This window comes from Mytilus edulis, chromosome 10, assembly GCF_963676685.1.
Source record: "Mytilus edulis chromosome 10, xbMytEdul2.2, whole genome shotgun sequence".
In the NCBI taxonomy this organism is placed as follows: Eukaryota; Metazoa; Mollusca; class Bivalvia; order Mytilida; family Mytilidae; genus Mytilus; species Mytilus edulis.
In genome coordinates, this window is record NC_092353.1 from 11574389 (window position 1) to 11599523 (window position 25135).

Sequence of the window (25135 nt, forward strand, 5' to 3'; positions counted from 1 at the left end):
TTTTCAGTAATACCCACATATCTCCTCTAATCCCATCATGGAACATTTTGTTCAGCATTATTTCATGGGTAACAGTGTCAAAAGCTTTTTCTGCGTCTAATGTTAATAGCTCTAGTACAATCTTTAGGAACTTGTATAGCATAGTTGTTTCAGAGACTATAAAAGCTGTAAATAGGCTTGACGCGCCTTCTGTGAATCCTCTCTGTAGAGTATTTTGAGATGGAAATAGCTCAGGTTCTAGTCTGTCTTTTATTATTGTTTCAAATATCTTGGAGAATATACTAGTGACAACAATACCTCTGTAGTTTCCAGGTATAGTTTTATCTTTTTTCTTTTTCAAGACAGGTGTCAAAATTCCATTTTTTAGACTCTGAGGTACGTCTAATTCTTCAAAAATTTGATTTATAATGTCAGTTATTTCATCAGTGATTACATCAATGGCATGTATGTAGTGTTCAGATACTATGCCGTTATCATCGGACGCTTTTCCTGTATTTAATTTTCTAATTGCAGATTCAATTTCTGTTGGTGTAGCTTTTGTTATTTCTTTATTTTGGATGTCCAATTCCGGTATTATCTTATTTTGTAATTTTGCTAATTCTAAACGCTCTAGGTCAAAAATATTTTCATCGAAGTTTGGTGTTCCCAGTGTTTCAAAATGTGTTTGCCAGGCTGATAGAATCTTTTCTCCTTCGAATGCTTTGTTTCCAATATATAATATATCTGTGTTGGTATCATGTTTCGATCTTCGTTGTTTGACAAGTTTATGAAAGGTTTTGCTGTCTCTCTGGGAGGCTTGCATGATATCGTTGATAAATTTTTCTTTCTTGGAGGCGTAGGCTTGTCTTTGTAGCTGTCTTAATTCTCGCTTTTTGCTGGTGAGGTTGATTTTTTCCGTGTCAGCATTTTGATGACTATTAATTTTCCTTTTCCATAAAGTATGGGCATTCTTTGAATCTCTAGATGCTTCGCTTATTTTTCTGTTCCAAATACCCTTGCCTACTGTTTTTAGACTTTTGAGTTGCCTATATTTGGGTATGGATTTTTTTCCTGCCTTATGGATTGATTTTTCAAGAAGTTTGATACGTTCCTCCACGCTACTTTCTTTTCTTCGGCTTTCGCATTCCAGCTCTTGTTTTAATGTTGATGTGTATATGTTGGTATCACATTTTGCCCAATTTGGTCTAGTGTAGATTTTGACTAGCTGAGTTGAGGCGTGTGCATCTATCTAGGTGAAATCGGATGCATGACAAAAATATCTTTGTAGCTTGACGTTTTTGTGTAAAAGTTTAATATTTTGATTGATGGGGTATATAAACAAAATATTTTTGCCGTTTATTGTACATAACAATTTTTAAATCTAAACAAATAGTTGTTTTAGTTAAATAGAATGAAATTCATGATTTATTCCTTTGGTTTTGGGTAGAACTGTTTTTCATCCCTCTCATTAAGTCCATCAGGTTCAAGAGTACGTAGCTGATGCATCCAGAACCTTTCTCTCTGTTTTCTCCTTTCGGAGTCCCAATTTTGATTTACCTCAATTATTTGAAAGGTGATATTATCAAAAGTATGTCCTGTTCTAAAGAGGTGTCTCGTAATTGGACAGTTTCTTCCTTTTGTATAGAACGACCGGTGATTGTTAAGTCTGATGTTGAATGTAGTTTCTGTTTCACCAACATACTGCAGCTTGCAAGTTCCACAAGTAAGAATATAAATACTATTTTCCGTTTTGCAATTAGATGTAACATAGATGTTGTATCGCTGCTTTGTTACTGTGCTGCTGAAAGAGTGGTCAGTGTTGGCGGCTTTACAGCACTTACAATTGCTTCTACCGCATTGTTTGTAACACCCAAATTTAGAAGTTTCTTGTTTCTTTACTTTTGATGTCACAAGTATGTCTTTGAGATTTTTGGGTCTGCGATAGGCAATAACAGGAGGTGATGGAAAAATTTCTTTTAAGGAAGAGTCATTTTCGATAAGACGCCAGTGCTTTCGGATAGTAGATGAAATATTTGTCAAATCGGGATGGAAGGTTACAACAAACGGAATTCTATCTGCACGGGTCGTCTTATCTTTGTATTCCATGAGGCTAGCTCGATCTTTTTCTTGGGCTTTATCAAAAGCGTCTGTGATGTTTTTGGTTTTATATCCTCTTGATTTCAGCTGTGTTTTTAGTTGTCCCAAACGATAGTTAAGTTTGGATTCCGAGGAGCAAATTCGCTTTAGTCTGATGGCTTGACTGTAAGGTATACTCCTGGAGCAGTGTTTCGGGTGACAACTTTTTGGAGAAAGGAACTGGTGTTTATCAGTTTTCTTTGTGTGAAGATCAGTTGTCATGACCCCCTTTTTTTACAAATGTGGTGGTGTCGAGAAAAGCAATTTTCTCGCTTGAAAATTCAGATGTAAATTTAATTGAGTGATGGAACTGATTACAATGATCTAGGAAATCTTGCAAATGTTCTGCAGTATCGTTCCATTTCATGTCAATATCATCAATAAAACGGAGCCATGACAAGGGTTTGTATGGCACACTCAAAAGGATGCGTTCTTCGAGATCCCCCATAAAAATGTTGGCAAAAGAAGGTGCCATTTTTGTTCCCATACTAGTTCCGTCAATCTGTAAAAAGTGCTTGTCGTTGAAAATAAAGTTGTTATTTTCAAGCACTAGCTTTAGCAATTGAACTAGACAGTCAGTTTGGGGATGTTTATCCTTTCGAGTATTCCATACTTTTTCACACGCGGCAATTCCTTCGTCTTTTGGAATATTTGTGTATAAAGAACACACATCCATTGAAACCAAAATTGTGTTGTTAGGTAAAGGACTTAATGAATTCATTTTCTTAAAATAGTCAGTCGTATCTTGAATATGAGATGGTAGTTGTTTAACATGTGGTCTGAGGTGGTAATCAACAAATTCTGAATTTTTTTCGGTGGGATGACCATTAGCTGATACTATAGGTCTCCCTGGGATCCCTTCTTTGTGGAGTTTTGGAAGTAAGTAAAATCGACCGGCTGTGCACGTTTCGTCTGGGCGTAGATAATCGTACGTATCGTCATCAATTTGTTTATCTTTATTCATTTCTGACAGGACGTCATTAATTTTTTTGCTGATTTCTTTGGTTGGATCACATGTTAGCTCTTTATAAAATTTAGCGTTTGAGAGTTGACGATTTCCTTCTTCGATGTAGTCTGCCTTGTTCATCACTACAACGGCACTTCCTTTGTCAGCTTGTTTGATAACAATTTCGTCACGGTCTTTTAAGTTTATCATGGCTTGACTTTCTGACTTTGTAATATTTCTGACTTGTTTACCACTGATTGAAGATCTGACTTCAGCTTTGACTGATGTAATGAATGATTCCAAATTGTCGTTTTTGCTTTTAGGGGGATTCCATTTACTTTTCTTTTTAAATTTTGGAATGCATATGTCTCCTTCATCACTCTCATAATCAGATTCATTCATTCCGGCTTCTTTTAAATTTTTCTTCTGTTGTCTATTGAAATGTTCTTTCAACCGAAGACGCCTGGCAAATGCTTCTACATCTGTCTCAAGTTGTAAATTGTTGACGGTTGCTGGAGCTGGACAGAAATTAAGGCCTTTACTCAATAGTTTTTCTTCAGAGGTAGTTAGTTCTATTGATGACAGATTGACAACTAACTTATCTTGAACTGCGTGTTTCTGTTTTTTAAAACGTCTTTTCCTCGGTTGTTTTGATTTACTCTCTTTTAACAAGTTTACAATTTGATCTTCTTCAAAAACGGAACTTTGTTGGTTTAAACGGTCTCGTTTGAACTTTTTATTTTGTTTAGCTTTGAAATTTTGTTTCTCTATTCTTTGAATGTCGGTAAGTCTTCTTTGAATTACGTCCATGTCTTCTGGAGTAACAGACAGAGATGTTTTTATATACGTTTCATTTAATTCCGAATTAATTTGTTTATAGCCGTAGATAGAAAAGGAGAGTAAGAGTTGAAGAAGTCGGAATGAACAATTGAATAAAATATCGTCCCAACGTTTCATAAATCTGCTGGACTTTACACCCGGTGTCTGAGGCGTCAATTTGATATTTAAACCTTTTGATATGGTGTTGTTATCTATGTACGATTTAAGATTAGAAGCATGATGTTCAAGCTGTATTTTCTTTTTCGTTAAACTTCTTAATTTGTTAAAAAATGTTTTGTTTTCCATGATCTTGCAAGGAAATAGATATGAACAGATTACACAAAATAAGATGTGTAATGCGTGTTGCCTGTGAAAATAGTATATAGTGTCTAAAAATAGCAACAATCAACATTCAATCTATCTAGGTGAGGATCAGTTTGTAAATAAACTGATGCAGTTACTAAATTAAATTATATAAGTGTCTAAGAATGTAACTTTAACACACTAATGAGTGTTATAAAATTAGTTGTTATATTTTATATATTATTCACGCAATATTTCGCTAAACAAATTAGCTTCATCGGGCGTGTGCATCTATCTAGGTGAAATCGGATGCATGACAAAAATATCTTTGTAGCTTGACGCTTTTGTGTAAAAGTTTAATATTTTGATTGATGGGGTATATAAACAAAATATTTTTGCCGTTTATTGTACATAACAATTTTTAAATCTAAACAAATAGTTGTTTTAGTTAAATAGAATGAAATTCATGATTTATTCCTTTGGTTTTGGGTAGAACTGTTTTTCATCCCTCTCATTAAGTCCATCAGGTTCAAGAGTACGTAGCTGATGCATCCAGAACCTTTCTCTCTGTTTTCTCCTTTCGGAGTCCCAATTTTGATTTACCTCAATTATTTGAAAGGTGATATTATCAAAAGTATGTCCTGTTCTTAAGAGGTGTCTCGTAATTGGACAGTTTCTTCCTTTTGTATAGAACGACCGGTGATTGTTAAGTCTGATGTTGAATGTAGTTTCTGTTTAACCAACATACTGCAGCTTGCAAGTTCCACAAGTAAGAATATAAATACTATCTCCGTTTTGCAATTAGATGTAACATAGATGTTGTATCGCTGCTTTGTTACTGTGCTGCTGAAAGAGTGGTCAGTGTTGGCGGCTTTACAGCACTTACAATTGCTTCTACCGCATTGTTTGTAACACCCAAATTTAGAAGTTTCTTGTTTCTTTACTTTTGATGTCACAAGTATGTCTTTGAGATATTTGGGTCTGCGATAGGCAATAACAGGAGGTGATGGAAAAATTTCTTTTAAGGAAGAGTCATTTTCGATAAGACGCCAGTGCTTTCGGATAGTAGATGAAATATTTGTCAAATCGGGATGGAAGGTTACAACAAACGGAATTCTATCTGCACGGGTCGTCTTATCTTTGTATTCCATGAGGCTAGCTCGATCTTTTTCTTGGGCTTTATCAAAAGCGTCTGTGATGTTTTTGGTTTTATATCCTCTTGATTTCAGCTGTGTTTTTAGTTGTCCCAAACGATAGTTAAGTTTGGATTCCGAGGAGCAAATTCGCTTTAGTCTGATGGCTTGACTGTAAGGTATACTCCTGGAGCAGTGTTTCGGGTGACAACTTTTTGGAGAAAGGAACTGGTGTTTATCAGTTTTCTTTGTGTGAAGATCAGTTGTCATGACCCCGTTTTTTACAAATGTGGTGGTGTCGAGAAAAGCAATTAATTAATTGAGTGATGGAACTGATTACAATGATCTAGGAAATCTTGCAAATGTTCTGCAGTATCGTTCCATTTCATGTCAATATCATCAATAAAACGGAGCCATGACAAGGGTTTGTATGGCACACTCAAAAGGATGCGTTCTTCGAGATCCCCCATAAAAATGTTGGCAAAAGAAGGTGCCATTTTTGTTCCATACAAAAAAAGAGCTTTCGACGGCCAGCGAAAGCTCTTTTTTTGAGAGCCCAGGTGGTCGTGTGGTCTAGCGGGACGGCTGCAGTGCAGGCGATTTGGTGTCACGATATCACAGTAGCATGGGTTCGAATCCCGGCCAGGGAAGAACCAAAAATTTGCGAAAGCAAATTTACAGATCTAACATTGTTGGGTTGATGTTTAGACGAGTTGTATATATATATATATTAATATATATAGCATGAGTTTGTACACCCCACCTACGATAGTAGAGGAGCATTATGTTTTCTGGTCTGTGCGTCCGTTCGTCCGTCCGTTCGTTCGTCTGTCCGTCTGTTCCGCTTCAGGTTAAAGTTTTTAAAGCACTTCGGTGTTAACATGAATATCAATTATATGGTCATTTTTATAAAGGGTCCTCAATGCTCATCAACTTTTTACTTGTTTGGCTTTATAACTTTTTTTATTAGAGCGACACTGATGAGTCGTATGTAAACGAAACGCGCGTCTGGTGTATTAAATTATAATCCTGGTACATTTGATAACTATTTGGTCAAGGTAGTTTTTGATGAACCTGAATACCAATCAACTTGAAACTAAGTACACATGTTCCTTCTGATATGATCTTTCTAATTTTATAGGCAAATTAGACTTTTGACCCCAATTTCACGGTCCACTGAACATAGAAAATGAAAGTGCGAGTTTCAGGTTAAAGTTTTTGTTCAAGGTAGTTTTTGATGAAGTTGAAGTCCAATCAACTTGAAACTTAGTACATTATATTCCCTATGGTATGATCTTTCTAATTTTGATGCCAAATAAGATTTTTTCCCAATTTCACGGTCCATTGAACATGAAAAATGATAGTGCGAGTGGAGCATCCGTGTACTTTGGACACATTCTTGTTACAAATGCTTTATGCTCCACCTTGATCCATATGATATATTTCAAATTTTAACCCAATACGAAAAGAGTTTAAAATTTTCTGTTTGGTTTGTTTAAAGGACTTTGATGAACTGTGGTTTGAAAACAGTTTGTGCAGATCTTTTATTCGACAATTATCTACATTTAGAATTATATTCATATGTATATTCTTGCAGCTACAAGTTATACTAAAGACAAGAAATGCAGAGTTCAAGATGATAATGTTGATTGCAGCCATTTAGATTTGACAACAATACCTAGGCATCTTCCAGTAAACGCGACCAGTCTGAACTTATTTTGGAACAGAATCAAAATTGTCAAAGGCTTTACCTTTCAATCTATGCGGTACATCACATACCTTGATTTGGGAAGAAATGTTATAGAGTTAATCGAGATAAATGCTTTCCATGGGTTACATCGTCTAAGAACTCTACATCTTCACGACAATTCTATCAATGTTTTTCCCAACGGCATGTTCGAAAGACTAAATGGTTTACAAGTTTTGTCAATTGATGGCAATAAACTAAAATATTTCCAAGATGATAGAATAACAAAAATATCAAAGATCGTGTCACTGACCACACTTTCGTTTGACGTTTATCCAGATTTCAAATTTCCCATGCAATGGGGGAAGTTAAGTAAGTTGACAGATTTGAGGATTTTCGCCAGGTCATCAAAAGTACATTTCAACAAGGCAATGTTTGTTCATGTTAACGTGTTGCCAATAGTGTCTCTGTCCATAAATGTTGTGCCGTTCATATCGGAAGATTTTTTCGAACATTTTCCTAAATTAGATTCAATAACACTTTCGATAGGTACTGACCTACCTCAAAATCCAATAGACCAAGTATTCAAATCGTTTGGAGTTTTCAGAGGGAAGAATATTAACAACATTGAAATACATACTGGCAGATTTGATAATGGGTTTACTTTAAATCACAATAGAATGAAGTATTTATGGTCAATTTGTTTGAAACGACTGACATTGAATAATCTCTACATTAAAGATATACTTATATATGCGATGCAAGAATTTTCTAACAAAAGCACATGTCTTGAGTACCTGGAAATTTCTGAAAATACCATCTTCGATCGAGGAGGTTCTGAATTGTTAGTTAATATGCAGAACTTTAAAAATTTAAAAGTTTTCAAATTGATAAGAAATTGGCGTAGTTTGAGGAGAAAACGCTCGCAACCATCAACCTTATATAGTTTCGTGTTTCCAAAAACTATTGAAGAAGTGTATATAGAAAATAACATGGCTTTTGATATGGGCAATATAGAAGTTATAAACGGTCATAACCTTCGTGTGTTAAGCTTGAAAGACAATGAAGTTTGGACATGCGAAGGTAGTTTTACAGGAATTATAAATGTAGAGTTTTTTGATATGTCTAGATGGACATGCGAAAAGCTGTCACATAACTTGCTTTATGGTTTCCCAAATTTAAAGACACTGAAAGCGACTGGATCACAACTAGGAAAAGGATTTGCAAACACTGCTGGAGCAGGGTATTTCTTAAGTAAGAATATGAGATTGCATGATATTAATCTTTCGTCTAATAGGATAAACAGTATACCAGATGGATTATTTTTGCGTCCGTTTGAGCAGTTATCATCAGTTGACATGTCGTATAACAATCTCACAACATTTCCTAAGTTTCATGCAAGTATCAAAACATTGAAAATAATTGATTTGACCTTTAACAGTATTACACACTTCAATAACAAAGACATTGAACGAATAAGAAAGCTTAGAAAAGTTGATATACTCTTGAAAGGTAATCCCTTTCAATGTTCCTGTAAGACATTGCAGTTTTTAAAATGGTTAAGTGAAACAAACCAAGTACCGGATATCTTAGATCTGACCTGTGTAACTGAAAAGGCCTCCAGGAGGTTAATGTCTAAAGTTATCTCAGATTTAAAGACATTTGAGATTTCTTGCAAAACGAAATTCTGGTTGCCGTTTACTGTGTCTTTAACCTCCATAATCATACTTGCTATAATAACAACCGTCGTATTTTTTCGATATAAATATGCTGTTGAGTACTTTTTATTGAGATTCAAAATGAAAATGAGAAATTACAATGAACTGACACAGAATTATACTTATGATGCTTTTATATCATATAGTCACACAGATTCGCCATGGGTTAAACAGTTCCATGATAAAGTCAGCAGTATGGGCCTCGATTTATGTCTAGACGCTAAGGACTTTATTGCTGGTAAAGGTATAGCAGAAAATGTGGTCAATGCAATCGATTCCAGTAGAAAGGTTATATTCGTTGTGACTCATAATTTCTTAAAGAGTGATTGGGGCTCTTATGAAATGGAAATGACCCGTATGCATGCTTTTCAGAAGGGAAGAGAAGATATGGTGATTGTTGTCGTAAAGGATAATATAAAGATAACCGATATGCCGGATGTTATGAAGAATATGTGGTTTAAAATTACATGTATCCAATGGCCAAATGATGACAACCTGCCATACAATACGGAGGAAATATTTTATGAAAAGATGAAAATGTCTCTGAAAATGAAGGAAGAAACTACTATATAATATTCCAGAAATTCAGCTGCAAAAAAAGTTTGCCATCATTTCAGAATAATTATCAAATTTGGAAAAAAATCGTTGGTTAGTAGAAATTTTATGTTTTTATAAATGTGATATAAACCATGACACACGAAAGAAAAGGAGAACATATCTCCAGTCTATGATTCGTATATAAATGTGCATGGTCATATTCTTATTTTTTGCTCTTGTATGCTCGTAAGCGTATTAAATACTTGTTTTCATTTTGATTGTGTTATAAATCATTTTTTAAATTTTTTGTAAGGTCAAACTTTTAGTTATGATTGTTCTTGTGATTGATATTGCAGAAACACGTGTTGTACTCACATAATATATTTGTTTTATTGTTGTTTGTTATAAATGTATATCAGAACCAGATATGTATCAAATAGGTTATTATGGATAAGAACATCATGAGTAGGAAAACATAATATTTGCGCAATACTTGTATATGCTTGATAGATTGATGGTGTTTAACGCATTGTTTAGCTTTATTGCTTATTTAGTGGCGGTCAGTTTCTATCTGTCGAGGAAACCAAAGTACACAGAGAGAAAAATACAGTTTGTAACCTGTGTTTAGTGAGTTAACTGCTTAGGCAATTTAGTCAAACAAGATTGCGCCGCATATAAGATAAACATTACTATCAATTATTAAAACTTAGTGTGCTGTTGTAAATTCATTGAAGATGTCGACTGTTATTCTGCGGTTTACATTGCGGTTGTACTTCAATTCTGTACTTCTCTGTGTTTAGTGCTCTTGTTTGTACCGCATTTCTGTTACGTAGTGTGTCCATTAAGCGACATGTTTAACATTGACATACATGCAACCAACCATGTATCTGTAAAATGTAAAACATTTCAGTTGTTATCTATAGTCAGTTTCTACGTATTTTAGCATATATTTTTGTTGTAGCTCAATGTTTTAGTTGTTCCGCCTTTTTCACTCGTTCATTAGACGTTTTCCCTCGGTTTTATTTTTTTACCCGGATATTTGTTTTCGTTAAGACCATGTTATGTAATTTCACATCTTATATCATTAGAAAATAAAACTATTTAAAAAGAACTGATCATATGAAGATAACGCCTAAAGTCACATCTAAATACCCATACAAAATCGAAAAAAAAATCCTATTGTTGGCTGTTTTGCAATTTTGCATTTAATGCAAGTAGTTTGAAACTATTCAGTTAATATTTTGCACAATTCAGAAATATGTATACTGACAAGATTAATCAAGGAAAAAGGGAAGAATTTTATGACATTAAAACTCATAGGTAGAAAAATCAGTGACAACACCATAATTAAAAATAAATAAGACCGATAGCCACACAATAGAAAACAAAACAAAAACGTAGAAAACTAAAGACGAGCCCACAAACAACTGGAATTGATTTCATGTTCTCTGAAAGGGTATGAACTGCTATTCCGCAGGCGGAACCAGACTGTTGCTCATGGGAGCAGGATTGTAGTTACTACATTAAGAACAAACCCGCTAGTATATGTGGAACGGATATTACACAACAGTCTACCAAATCTTCCTAAAACTTAATGATTTTAACTTTATCACTTGCAACTATTGGTTTAAAAGCTTCAATCCTCTATCAAGGGATCTTGATGGGAAATACAAACCCTCGAATATCGTTTCAACTCCATATATATGCAGGCGCTACTGAATTATTAATATATAGAAATGCAAAGTTCAAAATTTGAAAAATAAAATAATGTTTTGTCATACAGTTTTGTTTTCAACCTACGCGCATGGTCAACTACCAAGACATGCAGCAGATTTAACTGTATCTGTTGTATTCATTATATCAAGTTTGATGGCATAGATGCGTTCAACGTAGTCAATAATTTAAAGCAGAAAGTAAGTTGAATGATTCATCCTTCCTAACCAGATCCTGAAGGAAGTCAGTCGCATACAAAAAAGAAGTCGGCAAGAATAGGGGAACAGTTTATGTCTATTTGAATGACAATTGTGTGTTCAAAAACACGTCCTCGAAACGTCACAAATGCGTCGTATCCAGAAATCAACACCACTTTGCTTATTTGAATATTATACTAAAGAAATCGGATACGGGTCACGGAAATTACATTAAAATGATAGGGAATTTTGAAAAAATGTCTGTTTTAATTTTAATTTAAGTGATAGACAGGTTGCCGGGGCAGAAAATGAATATACGCAACAATATACACCATTTAAACGAAACATAATGACTGTTGTTGCAAAAATACAGGTTCCTGAGCTATTTTAAAAATCGAAGCGAGAGGCTTTTAACATTGCAGTGTAAAATACAGGTTAAAATGGCTGAAACGTCAAATTTGCAACCTTCGTGTTGAAAATTGGCGTACAAGGTCTTTACAAAAACAGGTTGCCGGGGTGAAATATGAAACTTGAATTTCCAAAGAATAAGCAAGTCCAAATCTTGTATGTGTAGTTCTAGGTTCCCACGTAAAATTAAAATGTCACTATTTCAAGAAGAATAAACTCACGAAAGCACGAAAAATTCACTAAATTCGCGTTCATTGTTTTGATTTTGACCGCCTGACAACTTTACGGAAATATCAAAGTGATTGTAAATAAGGACTCTGTGACGGGCAACTTATAATATCCGTGTTTTAAAGATTTTAATGATATCAAGCCTATCAAGCCAGTCCAGTTCAAAGTACTATCACGTGGTACAATTCTCATTTACATGTTATGAATAATAATTAGCAAAACCACTACTAATTTCTGGCTATGTTGTTAATCAAGAAATGAATAATCTATTTTATGACAGATTCAGAGAATTTGTTTGTTTGAATTAGAGTATTGATTTACATAGTAGAAAAAAACAATAAAGTTGTATATATTTTGGCTATTGATTTTATAAAACAAAGCAGAACCAACTCCTTCAATTTTGCATTAAGTTTGGAATGGGAAATACTTGCAAAGTTTAGAAACGTCACATGTTTTAATACTATTGTAAGACGAAAGAGCATTCTTAGAACGTATGTACTCAAAAAGATTTTTGAAATTTTTGAGTATCCTCATCTGATGCACACCACCCAATTTAATTAGCTCCACAATGAATTTTAATACCTGTTTAGCTTGCTGATAAAGTTGACGTTGATAATTTAGAAAGAGGTTTCATGAAAGTCCCAGCAATACACTGTTGTTTGTAAAGACACTTTGCAGTTTAAGTATCCAATACAGAGATTGAAGATCTAGTTGAAATTCAAACAAAACAAAGAGCATGATATCTATAAAGGGGTAATATAGTTCTTTGAATTAAGCAAGATGAAAAAAAAAATCCACTTCATGTTAAAGGTTTCGATTATAAGCCAGTCATACGATACCAAATAAATGTAATTACAACTTCGTATGAAGGCGGAAGATTGAAATAGAGAAAACTCATTGTAATGTACATCAATATAATGCAAGTAGGGTATATATTATATATACAAGGAAAGACACAATTATACTCCTTAAATTTTGCAATTGAAGTTTTTCATAATGCTCATGTCGATGTGTAAAGAAAAATAACAAAACCCTTGAACTCAAAAAAGGAAAAGTCAAATAGGTGGGTCCCTCATCAAATGACAATGAGTCAAAAGCGCAAACACACCAAACGAATGGATATTAACTGTCATATTCCTGACTTGCATTTTTATCAAATGAATTTTCTCATGCAGAAATGGTTCATTTAACCTGGTGTTATGGGTAGGTTAACATGACACCTGTATGTTACAGCCGACATTAAGACATGTTTTTTTCTCTACTTGTTGAAGGCTGTACGGATGCCTATAGTTACTGACATCCAATTTATTTGAACTTTGGTGGATAGTTGTTCCATTGAAAATCATACAAAATGTACTTCGGTCAACGCTTTAACACCCAAATGAAATTACAAAAAGAAGCATTCAATTCTTAAATAAATATTGTGCCATAATTACCTTCATAAGACACACTAGTTCAATTTTCAGGATTAAATAAGAGGAAAATAGGAATATCCGGTTATTTGTACCAAGCAATCACGAAAATAAAACGAAAAACAAGTGTTCTCATATGCTTTTACCCAAAGGCTGCTATCGATAATGGGAGTATAAAGTAATACTTATATGGAGATGAGACCAACCTGATTGGACAGACTGAACTGGTAACTGCCTTATCTTTTCCTTTAGATATACAAAAAATAATAAAAATTGCTCACATCCACTTTATTTGGGCTTTGGTTGACAGTTGTGTCATTGGCAATAGTACTACATCTCCTGTTTATTTCTTATATATCATGTGTTTAAAAAATTGTTTTTTTGGGGGGGGAGGGAGTAATTTTATTTTTAAGAACAAAATACATAATTTTGCTTTCTACCTATTCTTTCGTTTTTGTACGGTTGATATTTTTCGACAGTTTTAGTATTTTACAAATACACATTCGGTGTAACAGTTTTTGACTTCGTCAAATTCAAAAACTGTTACACCGAAGCAATAAATGTGTTTGTCTGTTAAAAAGAAAGAGTTTGGTATGAGGAAACTGACGAATTACTGTAACATGTACAATAAAATAATTAAAAAAAACATTATTGAACGCAATACTTTCAAAGACGGTGAACAATGCATGCATGGTGTCCTTTTGAATTTAAAAAAATCAAGGTAAACACTGTCTACTTATATTGGAATAGTACTACACACAGGGAAGTTGATAGGTATATGACATACATTGGTCTGCATACAAGACAGTGACATTAGTATCTGCTCACTTAAATCTTTTCTCAATCATTTAGATTAAAGAATCATGAACATTATTAAGATTATACTCCTTTTGATCTTAACAACCTTATAAGAAAGTAAATTATTTCATTTGTCTTTATTATTACGATATTGCCAGTTGATATTCAGTAGGTCATTGATGACAGTTTAAGGTTAAGACCATACACATTTCAACGAATATGCGCGATATCTTCAATAGTTTACAAAACACTCACACTTACACTCTTCTCGTCATACTTGGTGATCAAAATAACACAATTTGTCTGTGATTGTTGATTATGCAATGTTTGGTGATTGTCTTTGCATTTTCAAGGTTAAATATATTTGTATTAATGCGGTTTTTATATGTGACTTACAAACAGGAGCTAGCAGTTATTGTTTTACGATATATACTAGTGTAGATTGAATGTTTACAAATACTCTATGTTCTTCATTGATCCATATCATGGGTTTTGAATTCTTAAAGGGACACTAGCTACTAAATATGTAAAAAAAAAATAAAGTATGATTTTTTTGGTTCAATCATTGATAAAAGACTTATAGTAAAATAATATTTTGCTTTAGCAGCCAGTATGGTTCAATTTTGTCACATAAAGCAATACATTGATGATGATTCATTTACTTGCTAGTGCATAATTCGACCTCATTTATCCGTATTCATGTGAACTTAAATGTAACCCCTTAGCTAGAGATGGTTAACTCAAGTATTGTTCGTGTTAGGTTGTTTTAAGGAAGGATGTCAACATCGAAAAGTGAAACAAAGGTAAATCATTTGATTGACTGCTTCGATCCACAACAAATCATTCTTATACAGGTAATAACAATGATTAAGACATATTTTAAATCTATAATATGATATTAAACAGACCTAGAAAAATCCAATTTGCGTCTATTTATATCTATATATATAAATATACATGTTTATGTCGCTTATATGAACATCGGAGGTATAATGTTCAGAGGTCAACTCGATAGTAAATTAGAAGCCGGCACGATTAAATTACACACAAAGCGAAGCTACACATTATTGAGCCCATTCCCTTCAAATTGTTTATTTTAAGCATTTAATAACTTGCAAATACGAGAATTTGAGTCAAATCAGTGAGCAAGTATTTGACAGGTAATGCCGCTTTAACCAATACGAAAATAGTTGTTTCAACTGTTCTTTTTGGTTTATCTAAATGATTTTGATGAACTGTAATTAGAATAAGGTTTGTAAAGATCTTTTATTCAACTAGTCATACATCAAAAATTACATTTATACTTATATTTGTGCAGCCAAGGGTTATAGCAATGAAACGAAATGCAACGTTTAAAACACCATTGTTGATTGTTGCAATTTAGCCTTGACCACAAAACCAAGGCACTTACCAGTAAACGCGACGAATCTGGACTTAAGCAGAAACAGCATCAAAATAGTCAAAGGCTTTACCTTTCAGTCTTTGCGATACATCACCGACCTTAACTTGGAAAGAAATGTGATACAGTTAATCGAGATAAATGCTTTTCATGGGTTACATCGTCTACGAAGTCTTCATCTCAGCTCCAATTCTATAAAATTATTTCCCGCTGGCACGTTCGACAGACTGAATGGTTTACAAGAGTTGTCGATTGATGACAATAAACTACAATACTTACACGATAATGAATTAACAAAAAATATTAAACATGTTAAAGATCATGTCATTGAGGAAATTTTCGTTTGACATATATCCAAATTTCAAATTTCCCAGTAAATGGGGTACGTTAAGTGAGTTGACAGATTTGGGGATTTTCGCTAGGTCAGCAAAAGTGCAATGTAACAAGGCAATTTCGCTCATGTTAACTTACTGAAAATAATATCTCTGTCCATAGATGTTGTACCGTTCATATCGGTGTCGCACGTTAGACGCGGACGGGCTATCGCGGGTCTCTCGACCAGCGAGGCCGGCAAACTATACTCTCGGTAAATTTGTTTTACCTGGGTGAAATTTTCATCGAGGTGTCGCACGTTAGACGCGGACGGGCTACCGCGGGTCTCTCGACCATCGAGGCCGGCAAACTATACCCTCGGTAAAACTTTTTTACCTGGGTGAATTTTTCATCGAGGAGTCGCACGTTAGACGCGGACGGGCTACCACGGGTCTCTCGACCATCGAAGCCGGCAAACTATACCCTCGGTAAAAAAAAATCCTAAATTAGATTCAATAACACTTTCGATAGGTACTGACCTACCTAAACATCCAATAAACCAAGTATTCAAATCGTTTGGTGTTTTCAGAGGAAGAAACCTGACGAGCATTGAAATAAATTCAGGGAGATTTGATAATGGGTTTACTTTAAATCACAAGAGAATGAAGTATGTATGGTCAATTTGTTTGAAACGACTCACTTTTAATAATCTATACATTACAGATATGCTTATATATGCGATGCAAGAATTTGTTTTATCAAAAGCACATGTCTCGAGTACCTGGAATTATCTGAAAAAAACCCTCTTCGACCGAGGAGCTTCTGCAGTTGCATTTATGAATAAATTAAAAAATTTGAAAGTTTTGAAAAAAAACAGAAATTGGCGTAATTCGAGAAGTAAACGCTCACAAGCATCAATATTATTTAGTCTCGTGCTTCCGAAAACTCTTGAAGAATTGTATATAGAACATAACATGGGTGGTGATATGGCCGATGTTTAATTTATAAAAGGTATCAATCTTCGTGTGCTAAGCTTGAAGGACAATGAAATGTGGTCGTGCATTGGAACTTTTAGAGGAATTATAAATGTGGAGTATATTGATATGTCTGGATGGAGATGCGAAAAGCTGTCAATAAATTTGCTATATGGTTTTCCAAATTTAAAGACATTGAAAGCCAGTGGGTCACATCTAGGAAAAGGATTTGTAAACCTTGCTGGAGCTGGGTCTTTCTTGTGTAAGAATCTGAGATTGCAAGATATTAATCTTTCGTCTATTAGAATGAATAGAACACCGAAAGGATTATTTTGACGCCCGTTTGGGCAGTTATTATCAGTTAACATGTCGTATAACAATCTCACAATATTTCCAAAATTTCATACAAGTATCAAAACATTGAAAATAATTGATTTGACCTTTAACAGTATTATACATTTCAATAGAGAAGACATTGACCCAATAGAAAAGCTTGGAGAAGTTGATATACTCTTGAGAGGTAATCCCTTTAAATGTTCCTGTAAAACATTACAGTTTTTAAAATGGTTAAGTGAGACAAACCGAGTACTGGATATCTTAGATCTGACCTGCGTAACTGAAATGGCTTCCAGAAGGGATATGTCTGAAGTTATGTCAAACTTAAAGACATTTGAGATTTCATGCAGAAGGAAATTCTGGTTGGCGTTTGCCGTGTCTACAACCTCCATTATCATATTTGCTATGATATTAACCGTCGTATTCTTTCGATATAAATATGCTGTTGAGTACTTTTTACTGAGATTCAAAATGAAAATGAAAAATTACAATGACTTGCAACAGGAATATATTTATGATGCTTTTATATCATATAGTCACACAGATTTGTTATGGGTTAAACAGTTTTATGACAAGGTAAACAATATGGGCTTCGAATTATGTCTGGACGACAAGGACTTTATTGCTGGTGAAAGTATAGCAGTTAATGTACTAAATGCAATCGATTCCAGCAGAAAGGTTATATTTATTATAACTCACGAATTCTTAAAGAGTAGTTGGGGGTCATATGAAATGGAAATGACCCGTATGCATGCTTTTCAGAAGGGAAGAGAAGATATGGTGATTGTTGTCGTGAAGGATGATATAAAGATAACAGATATGCCGGAAGTGATGAAGAATATGTGGATTAAGATAACATGTATCCAATGGCCAAACGATGACAACTTGCCATACAATACGGAGGAAATATTTTATGAAAAGATGAAAATGTCTCTCCAAAGGACGGAGAATACTACTTTACTGTATTCTAGAAATGCAGTCTTTGTCATCATTTCAGAAAAATAAAATAATAATAAGTAGGGATGTCAACTCGGTGAAGATCTATTACTTGATTTTGTTTTTACTCGTTGGATTTACCGAGCGATACTCGAATAATCGCTCGGTAAAACATTTACAAAATAAAAACTTACTGCCATTTAATGTACATGTTTATTTTGTTTTTCGTTGTATAATAAAAGTAAATTATTACCTAGGAATAAATTATAGTCCAAGGAATTTTATATCATAGCATATAGCTCATTCACTACATGTTCTTATTACGTAAGCTGGTAATTATCTAATCAAGTAATTAATTAATATCTATAGAAAAAATGTTACTCAAACAACAGTATTTAAGAACTGTAAAACACACACATTTAATGATCAACAAACAAAGGGGTGATGATTAGAAATTTCTCATGCCATTAATCATTTATCTGGGGGTCGATACAGGGTGAAACAAGTTTGTTCATAGTGTAAAATAATATCGGTCAACCTTTTCAGGAAGTAGCAATTTCTCAAATGTGTTAGGTAGCTAACAGTTCTGCTGATGAAAATGTATGCTCTGACTGTACAGAGATCGGAGAGTGATTAAGATTTGCTAGAAGTGTCAGCCGTGGAAAAATGCTCCTGTTCATATATCGTTTAATAAATATTTATTTATTTTGAAAAAAAATATAATTTCCAGGGAGGTGCTATGAATACAAATGTATTTTACTTAAACTGAAGAAAGCAACAACACTCTTACATGCAGCTGATTAGTCGAGTACTATTTTGGTAATCGATACTCGGTACTACCGAGCGATACTCGAGTACTTTGCTATAAGTATTTCCCTTGAATCAAAAATAAGGTTCAGAGGACAAGTACAAAGTTTTAATTGAAACAAATATTAATTTTTGCTGTAAAGTAAAAATTGGAAACCTATTTATATGAATGGTTTCAATTCGGACCCAAAAAAAACAAATTTCTTGGAAGAAAATATGCTAGAAGCAATACGCTTTGCTGGTTCCAATATCGAATTCTTCATAGCATATTAGGAATTGATTCACTACATAATTAAAAAAGTAGCAACATATGTAATGTTTGCAAAGAAGAACCAGAGACCATAGAACATATATGTTTGAGGTGTTCTATGGTCACCAGTCTCTGGCATGCACTAAACCACTGTTTTTTTTAAATGACAAATATTGAACTGCCTTTAAATATTAAAATTATTCTATCTGGAAACATAAAATTGCATTTTGATAAAATAATATCAGTCTGTTTAAAAAATACCATATTTACCGAACAAACTAACAAGAAGTGAGGAATACATTTGATTTAAAATCTTCTCTATAGAGTAATAAAGAAAAGATTGCAGCCCGTGTGGGCCTATTTTGTAAAATAGATAAAAAAAAAAAACATATCGGGTTTTGTTCACCTTTTTTTTATTTAAACTGCACAAATTGATATTCCAAAAAAAGAATTCGATTTCATTGTTATTAGATAATTATTTATTTTCAACCTAATGTTGCACTTTTTTATTCTGTATACTCATGTGGGTTTCTTCTAATTTCCGTTCAGTGGTAGCTTATTTTGTGCTTTTTTATTTATCCTTCTATTAAATTATTTATATGTCAAATATTTTTGTTTTGCATTGATTTTGTATTGAAATTAATATATGTCTAAACTCTGTGCATGATTCTGTATCGGGGCTACTGTAATTTTTAATTTTTTTTTTGGTAAAATGACATCATATACACTTTATTTCAGATAATATTACATTTAAAAAAGAAGATATGGTATGACTGCAAATGAGGCAACTCTCCACAAGATATCAACTTACACATACTAGAATATGTAGACTACTTTCTCACAAGCACAATACTCTAAGTGTAAAGTATAATGACATACCCTAAAGGCATGAAGTTACATTCTACTGATTTAACATACCACAAATAACAAACACTGCATTAAATATATTAAAGATATAGATATGGTTTGATTGCGAATGAGACAAAAACTCACCAAGAGACCAGATTACACTTAATGTCTGTTTAGATTTTAAAACAAATTTTCATATGATGTGATATTTGTGTTTTGTTGTAAACATTTCCTTTTATCCTATTGTAGATTTTTAAGATATTGATTATAATTGGCCCATATAGCTTTCAAATGTAATTACATTGTTAAAAATATCAATACTTTTCATGAAAGAGGTAACGGTTGAAACAATTCCCTGGTATGTAAGAAAGTTGGTATCAATATTATATATTTTTCAAATTAGTGCAGCTACATTAAATGTCCATCGCTATCTATTAAACTCCTTTAGCAGTCCATTTTTGCCCAGAGGGGTCGATTACCAGTCTTTAACTTGTAACTTATTCCACATGTTAGATGTGATAAAATTATATTCGTTCAAAACAGCTACTTTAGTTTGGAGTTCTATTCAAGCATTTTAAAGAACCTCTAGCTAAAAAGGATTTTTTTTAACATATGGAAACTACATAGATCAGTTCATTAATTTTCATAAGTACACTTATATTTATAAAAGAAAACATGTTACATTATGTTTTACCTACAGTTTAATACATAAAGATCTACATGTGTTTTGAATCGAAGACAAACTTGGTTGCATTAATTTTATCGTTTTTAATGAAGTAAAATCCCTAAAAGCGCTTTTGATGGATAAAATGTAGAAACATGAGGAAGTGCTATTCTCTTTCTTTGAGTCAAGGAAGTAGATCTACCAAACAATGACAATTTATTTTAACGGCTTCAATTACAATCAAGTCATACGATAGCAATTTAATGCAATTTGAACTTAATATGTATGCGGAAAATCTAAACGAAACGTAAAATAACCCACAATCAAAGCAAACTTCATGGCATTGAAGCGGAAAGTCCCTTATCAAACAAAGAAAACCAATTGACAAGTACAACAATAAAACGCAAGTGGGGTATATATTTAACACATAAGGAAACACAATAAGACTTTACATTCGCGATACAATTTAAACCACATATCATTTTAATATGCAATGCCACAATAAACGAACCAAGTTTATAATACGATTGAGAAATCTTCATTTGCCAGACTGCTACTCCATTATATTATCTTTCTTGTCACTTCTAGTCGAAGTCAGCACTTCGAATTTTGTGTTAACATGAAATTTCATTGATATAGTCATAATCATAAATTAACTGTTTATTAAACTAACGAGTTTTCGAAATACGGAGCTTTGTTTTTCTTAGAAATATGTTACATTCGTTGATAAAACCTTTCTAACTTTGTGGTCTCAATCATTATTATATTGATAATTTGAGAGGCGACTTTCCTGATATGGAACTTGCGCCCAATGTGGTCTAAATGTTCTTCAACTTTGTATTTATACATTTTTGTTTTTACTTTTTATTCGAGCGTCACTGATGAGTCTTTAGAAGACGACAAGCGCGTCTGGTGTACTAAATTTTAATCCCGGTATATTTAATTATGACATATCTGTCCGAAATAATGGCTTAACGATTTTATGACTAAAAAAGAGGGACGAAAGATACCAAAGGGACAGTCAAACTCCGTAATCTAATAAAAAAATGACAACGCCATGGCTAAAAAGGAAAAAGACAAACAGACAAACAATAGTACACATTACACCACATAGAAAACTAAAGAATAAACAACACGAACCCCACCAAAAACTAGGGGTGATCGCAGGTGCTCCGGAAGGGAAAGCAGATCCTGCTCCACATGTGGCACCAGTCGTGTTGCTTAGGTGATAACAAATCCGGTAAATAGTCTAAATCGGTAGATCACATTCATGAAAGGGAAGGGGATTGTAGTTACGACGTAAGGAACATATTCGATATCATTTATGAAACGGACGGTCAACCAACTCTTGATGGCGTCCGTAAAATTTACGAAGGGATGATTTCAACTTCACCATTTGGAACTCTTGGTTTAATAGCTTTCTTGTGAGCAGCAACCATCTATCAAGAAAATCATGATAAGAAATGCAAGCACGGGAATATTGTATCAATTGGGAGACATATACCCCGTATGCGGTGCTGCTGGAATGTTGCTACTTAGATATGGAAAGTTCACATTTGGAAAGCTGAAATCATCTCTTTTGTCGTATAGTTTTGTTTTCAACCGACCCTCATTGTCAATTTCTAGATGTAAGTCAAGATATGAGGCTGACTTAACTGTATCTGTAGTATCCTTTATCTGTAGTTCGATGGGATAGATGCGTTCCACATAGTCACCAAATTTTGAATTATTTAGTGAAAGAACATCATCTATATAGCGGAAAGTAGAGTTAAAGGATATTGCTAACTTCTTGTCTTTCTTCCTAAGAAGTTCCTGCATGACGTCAGCCTCATAATAATAAAGAAACAAGTCGGCAATTAGAAGGGCACAGTTTGTTCCCATTGGAATTGCGACAGTCTGTTGAAAAACACGTCCTCTGCACGTAACAAATATGTTGTCAATCAAGAAATCAAGCATCTTGATAATATCATTTTCAGAGAATTTTTTGTTTGAATCAGAGTGATCCTTTACAAAGCAGGATTTATCCCTCTTTAAGACAAGATACTTGTATCTACGTTGGCCATTCTTTTTTATGAAGCAAGGCAATACCAACTCTTTCAATTTGTCTTTAAGTTTGGAAAGTGGAATACTTGTGTAAAGAGTAGAAAAGTAAAATGTTTTAATACTGTTACAAAATGAAAGAGAGTTATATTGTATGTACTCTAAAAGATCTTTGGAATTTCTAAGTATCCACATCTGATTCACGCCACCTCTAGAATATGCAGTTTCACAATAACTTTGAAGTCCGTCTTTAATTGCTGATAAAATAGATGTTAATAATTAAGAAAGAGGTTTCGTGGAGCACTTGGAAGACCCAGCAATATACCGTTGTTTGTAAGGACTCTTATGTAGTTTAGGTATCCAATACAGTGATGGAAGATCCAGTTCTTCATCTTTGGTTAAAATTCCAAAGGAACATAGAACAGACCTATGATTATCCAGGATTTCCTCTTTGGTAAGTGTCGTGAGGGTCTATGTTGAGTTTCTAAGTGAATTGTAACATGTGGAAACATAAGGCCTTGCGAAAGGATAGGGTGACGGGGATCAATGTGAATCTTTGTTCCTGATTAAGTTTTGTAAAATTGGTAAAAGTTTTGTTACTTTTCACATAAATGTACTTCCGTTCTATGTCTTTTATGGACCTCCCATTAAAACAGCTTTAGTGTAATTTCTTTATCATTGAATGCAATTAGGTCATATCTAGGAAACGGATTTGCAAACATTGCTGGAGCTTGGTCTTTCTTGAGTAAGAATCTGAGATTGCAAGATATTAATCTTTCGTCTAATAAGATTAACAGTATAACAGATGGCCTATTTTTGCACCCGTTTCAGCAGTTATCATCAGTTAACATGTCGAATAACAATCTTACAATATTTCCCAAATTTCATGCAAATGCAGTTGATTTAATCTTGAGAGGTAATCCCTCTAAAATGGTTACGTGAGACAAACTGAGTACAGGATATCTTCCATCTGACCTGTGTAACTGAAAAGGCTTCCAGAAGGTTTATGTCTGAAGTTATCTCAAATTTAAAGACATTTGAGATTTCTTGCAAAACAAATTCTGGTTGCCGTTTGCTGTGTCTTTAACCTCCATAATCATACTTGCTATAAAAAAACGTCGTATTTTTTCGATATAAATACAGAAATATACTTATTATGCCTTTGTATCATATAGTCATGCAGATTCGAAATGGATTAAACAGTTCCATGACAAGGTCAGCAGTATAGCATTCGAATTATGTCTGGAAGCGAAAGACTTTATTGGCGGTTCATGTATTGCAGAAAATGTGATCAATGCAATCGATTCTAGCAGAAGGGTTATATCCATTATAACTCACAATTTCTTAAAGAGTACTTGGGGCTCGTATGAAATGGAAATGACCCGTATGCATGCTTTTCAGAAGGGAAGAGAAGACATGGTGATTGTTGTCGTAAAGGATGATATACAGGTAACAGATATGCCGGAAGTGATGAAGAAGATGTGGTTTAAAATAACATATATTCAATGGCCAAACGATGAACATCTGGCATACAATACGGAGGACATATGTTATGAAAAGATGAAAATGTCTCTGAAAATGAAGGAAGAAACTACTATATAATATACCAGAAATTCAGCTGTATAAAAAGTTTGCCATCAATTCAGAATAATTATCAAATTTAGAAAAAAATCGTTGGTTAGAAGAAATTTTATGTTTATATAGATGTGATATGAACCATGACACAAGAAAGAGATGAAGAACATTTCGCCAGGCTATGATTTGTATATAAATGTGGTCATATTCTTATTTTTTCTCTCTCTTATTTATGCCTATAAGCGTATCACATACTTGTTTTCATTTTGATTGTCTTATAAATCATTTTTTTTATTTTATTGCACGGTCAAACTTTTGGTTATGATTGTTCTTGTGATTGACATTGCAGAAACACGTGTTGTACTCATAGAATATATTTGTTTTATTGTTGTTTGTTATTAATGTATATCTGAATCAGATATGTATCAAATAGGTTATTATGGATAAGAACATCATGAGTAGGAACAACATAATATTTAGGCAATACTTGTATATGTTTGATTGATTAAGGGTGTTTAACGCATTATTTAGCTTTATTGCTTATTTAGTGGAGGTCAGTTTTTATTTTGTGGAGGAAACCAAATTACATATAGAGCACAATCGAGTTTGTGTCCTGTGTTTAGTGAGTTAACTTTTTATGCAATTTAGCTAAACAGATTACGCCTTATGTAAAATAAATATTCCTATCGATTATTAAAACTTAGTGTGCTGTTGTAAATTCATTGAAGATGTCTGCTTTTATTCCGTAGTTTACATTGCGGTTGTACTTCAGTTCTGCACTTCTCTGAGCTAAGTGCTTTTGTTTGTACCGCATTTCTGTTACGTAGTGTGTCAATAAAGCGATATGTTTAACATTGACATACATGCAACCAACCATGTATCTGTAAAATGTAAAACATTTCAGTTGTTATCTATAGTCAGTTTCTATGTATTTTAGCATATATTTTTGTTGTAGCTCAATGTTTTAGATGTTCCTTTT

The 25135-nt window shown here is 33.6% G+C and overlaps 1 protein-coding gene across 3 annotated transcripts in view; it reads left to right on the plus strand.

The window, feature by feature from the left end:
• Positions 1-25135, plus strand: part of LOC139493400 (toll-like receptor 4) — a 111215-nt gene extending 86080 nt beyond the window's left edge. For 2 of the 3 annotated variants that reach the window (XM_071281776.1, XM_071281775.1), the window contains exon 2: positions 6914-10369. In XM_071281776.1, coding sequence (XP_071137877.1) covers positions 6914-9294 — 2381 coding nt within the window. In that variant the 3' untranslated portion in view covers positions 9295-10369. Of the gene's footprint in view, positions 1-6913; positions 10370-23756 lie in introns of those variants that run through there. The other variant, XR_011656997.1, reaches the window with a different exon arrangement.